Here is a 4,214-nt window from a genome sequence, read left to right on the forward strand (position 1 = left end):
TAGGATGGATTTCATATTTTAGAAAGTAAAATATCCCAAACCAAAGTACAATGTATTTTAAACTTTAGGAGGCAAAGCTTCTAAAATTAAAGTTTAAAAATTGAGTGGAATGTATCTACCGTTTAAGGGTTCGTAGTAAAATTTACTTTAAGCATCTTGTAGTCATGTAGTAATTTCGATCTACTTTCTTTAAGTCAACAAGTTCAATTATTGTACTACAATACGGCCAGGAAACTCAAGCAATTTCACTCTACTTTTCTTTCTTCAATAACTACTACTTTGTCCTTTATAAACTTATAATGGGCCGTCTCCATTGCAAAAAGTGTTTTGTACATTGCCCGTGTTTCTTCGTTCATAATTATGTTGAATGCTATATTTCATGAAAGAAATAAGAAGGGTGAAATATTTAATTATTTAAACTTGATGAAGGTATTGTTATTTGGTTATCTTTTCTGCAGATTTTAAGAGTCCTTTTGGTCATATTCTCAAATTAAATTCACCAATGGATGGTGAAATAATAATTGTTTTAGATTCTTAGACTGTACTATTTTCAATCATTTTAAAATATGAACCAACTGTCATTTCTTGACAAAAAATTGTAGGAATAATTGCCTGAAGGGACCATATATAGAATTCTCGTATCCCTTCAGATTTTGATTAATTTTAGTCTATCTTTTACCAGATTTTTTCTGGGTTTCGCAACATTTGTTCTTTTTTTTTGGGATTAATATGCGAGGTGACTGATGGTGTCTAATATGAGAACTTTTTTTTTTTTTTTTTTTATATAAGGTTTAAAAACATTCAATTCTTCATTTGATGATATGCGAGCATTTTTCTATCATTTACTTTGTTAAAAAATTTTTTGCCCTTTTTCTCTTTGAATCGCCTCTCCTTGCCCCTAGGAAATTACTAAGTCACTTCTTCCTTAATTCGTAATTTTCAGGTCACACTTGATGGAGCGTTTATTTGGAAAGTCTGGTAAAATTCTGAAATTCCTCCATAAATCCGAGAGAGCTTAGATTGCTTTGTGTATTGAACAGAGATACAAAAGCTTTTCCAAGCTTGCTATCAAACCAAAGCAGTGAATTGAAGAATGGCGAGCAGAAGCAGTTTACTGACAAGGGCATTCAACTTTGGGCTGCAGAAGCTAATCTTATTGGTTATGAAAAGTCGATGACATATTAGATGATTGCAACCGAAGTCTCGAGAAACGAAGTGCAACAACATATGTTGCAATGTTTGGATTGTCTCCCAGCAACATCAACTGTGGTTCGCACAGGATTGGGACAAGGCAATGAAGGATACTGCTTGATAAATTTAATGCAATAGTAATGACGAAAAGATTTGGTTTGAGTGATCAGAAAGCGTGGAGCTATTTCAATGCAAGCCGTGAGACTGGATCCACGGTAAATGAACCTGAAGTTCTTGAAGGAGAGGAAAAGAGGCAGATGTACGCATCTTGACGAAGAAAAAGATAGAGTCCAATTCAAAATGTATCAGTGCTCCTATAGTGGGTTTGGAGGCTTGGAAAGACACACTTGCCCAATTAGTGTTCAATATGAACGCATAGCCAAGCATTTTTGAGCAAAACTCTGGGTTTGGGTTTCAAGGATTTCGATGTGAAACGGATATAAAGGCTTAAATTGAGTCTGTAGAAAAGACTTCTCTGGGGACTTAGCCTTGAATACTTCCAAAGAAAACTTCAAGGGTTGTTGAGAGGGAAAAGATACCTGGTTGTACTGGATGATGTCTGGAATGAGAATCTAGAGGAATGGGAGAAACTGAAATCTGTTCTGGAATGCGGATCAAGAGGTAGTTCAATCATCATGACAACTCGCATGGAGAAGGTTGCCACAATAATGGGCACATTAAAAACATATTATCTGTCGAGTTTGTCAGAGAATCAGTGTTGGTCACTGTTTAGGCAACGGGCATTTGGCCGTCAAGAGGCTGAAGAATATCCTAACCTTGTAGTTATCGGAAAAGAGATTGTGAAAAAATGTGGTGGTGTTCCTCTGGCTGCAAAGGCTCTTGGAGGCTTTCTACGATTTAAAAGGCAAGAAAATGAATGGAACTCCGTGAAATGCAGTGAAATTTGGAACTTACCTCAAGATACAACACATATCTTGCCCGCGTTGAGATTGAGCTATCTTAATCTTCCGATAGAGTTGAGAGGTTGCTTTGCATATTGTGCAGCATTTCCCAAGGGCTATGAATTTGAAATAGAAGAGGTAATACATTTGTGGATGGCAAATGGATTGCTTTCATCTAATGAAACAATGGAAGTGGAAGATGTTGGTGTTGCTGTGCTGACTGATCTATATTATAGATCACTATTCCAAGCAGTAAAGGAAGATGAATTTGGCAATGCCCTCACTTTTAAGATGCATGACCTTGTCCATGATTTGGCTCGATCAGTAATGGAGGCAAAACACGGTGGAACAGAGTCAAATAGAACCATGATATTAGGTATGCCAGATGATCAGCTAACAGTGGCTTTTCCTATTACAATCACAGGCATTGACCAATGCTTTTCTTTCTTGTCAAAATGTGGCTCCCTGAGGGCTCTCAAGGTAATGTCATACAATAAGCAGCTTTTACATGCAATAAGCAAACTGAAACATTTAAGGCATCTAGATCTTTCAAGATCTTTAATTGTTGAACTACCCAATTCAATTTGTGACTTGTGGAATTTGCAAATTTTAAACCTAAATGATTGTCTCATTCTTTGGAGTCTACCCAAGGGCATGAGATTCCTTAGAAATCTTCGACATCTTTGTCTACATGGGTGTTGGAGTTTGACTCACATGCCAAGTGGAATTGGGAAGCTGACTTGCCTACGGACGTTAAGTATGGTCGTCCCGAGTGGCAAAAAAGGCTTCCGACTAAGTGAGTTGCGAGACTTAAATATGCTTAGAGGAGGGCTAACAATTATGCACCTTGAGAGGATTGAAGACAAAAAGGATGCAGAAGAAGCTTGCTTAATTAAAAAACAGAGTCTCCACGGGTTGAATTTGTATTGGGATTCCGAAAGAACGATTCAACGGTACAATGATAAGGAAGTGCTCGAAGCCCTCAAACCCCGGCCCAACCTTCAACTACTACGTGTCCTAGGCTTCAACGGTTCATCATTTCCATCTTGGATTTCAACTGTAACAGAAGTTGTTGTGCACGAGAGTGCAGCGGAGTACATAGTTGGGGTCCAAGAGAGTATTGCCGCTGCTGCTGCAATGTCCCCATCGTTGAAACAGCTGGAGTTAGAGAACATGCCCAACCTAAAAGGAATGTTAGGAAGAGAAGTCCAAGGTACTCCAGGGGTATTCTCTCAACTTCAATCCTTGTCCTTTAAGGATTGCCCAATGTTGACATTGCCACTGCCACGTATGCTGTCCCTAAAGGAGTTATGCGTCGACCGTTGCCCGAACATGGCATGGGCTTCAATCTCCAATCTCACGGCTTTGAAGGAATTGACCATCAAGCACTCTCCCGAGCTGAATTCTCTGCCAGAAGAAGGATTGCGAGGCCTTGCTTCTTTGCAGGAAATCCATTTGGTCCGATGCTATAATTTGGTGAGTCTCTCAATGGGGACTAAAGCCCTCAAATCCCTGACTCGTCTATGCATCAATGGGTCACACGCGACAGCTCTGCCAGAGGAAGTCAAACATTTGCCTGCACTACAAAAACTGGAGCTGCAGAGTTTTTCCAATCTAACTTCATTGCCAGATTGGTTTGGAGACCACCTCACTTCTCTTCAAGACCTGACACTAAAATATTGTCCGCTTGAAACACTTCCATCCAGCATTCAAAAGATGACGACACTCCAACATTTGACTATATTTCGCTGCTACCGACTGGGACGACAGTGTAAAAGGGGAGGAGAGGAATGGCACAAAATTAAGCACATCCCGGACCTGAAAATTGAAAATTGAGTAATACAATTATATATGAGTGGGTCTGCATATTCATGTATTACGTAATAAACTATTTGTGTACTATCCTGTAAGTGTGGAGAAGACCAACACTAGTACTCAATTTATACCATACCCAGTTGATATGATTTGCTAGAGGTTGGATTAAATGAAAAAGATACTGAGATTTGACGGCAGTTTTCACAAATGAGTTCTGTTGCATGTATTAGTTCTCTTTTTGATTGATTGTTCAAGTGCGTTGTAGTTACTTGACATGATGTTATTAAGCACAAACTGTATTTCCTT

General features: G+C 38.9%; 1 protein-coding gene across 1 annotated transcript; it reads left to right on the forward strand.

The window, feature by feature from the left end:
• Window positions 1-1,331: 1,331 nt before the first annotated feature.
• LOC113780191 (putative disease resistance protein RGA4) lies at window positions 1,332-3,929 on the forward strand. The gene is made up of 2 exons (XM_027326005.1): window positions 1,332-1,450; window positions 1,679-3,929. Exons 1-2 carry the CDS (start codon window positions 1,332-1,334, stop codon window positions 3,927-3,929), a joined length of 2,370 nt encoding a protein of 789 aa, XP_027181806.1.
• The last annotated feature ends 285 nt before the right edge of the window (window positions 3,930-4,214 follow it).

The sequence above is a fragment of the Coffea eugenioides genome, chromosome 8, assembly GCF_003713205.1.
Source record: "Coffea eugenioides isolate CCC68of chromosome 8, Ceug_1.0, whole genome shotgun sequence".
Classification (NCBI taxonomy): domain Eukaryota; kingdom Viridiplantae; phylum Streptophyta; class Magnoliopsida; order Gentianales; family Rubiaceae; genus Coffea; species Coffea eugenioides.

What these genes read in the sequence shown, in the direction of transcription:
- LOC113780191 (XM_027326005.1), top strand. Translation starts at nt 1,332, where the DNA reads ATGACGAAAAGATTTGGTTTGAGTGATCAGAAAGCGTGGAGCTATTTC. An exon ending in GGAGAGGAAAAGAGGCAGAT is followed by an intron (nt 1,451 to 1,678) that starts GTACGCATCTTG and finishes CTGGGGACTTAG; the next exon opens with CCTTGAATACTTCCAAAGAA.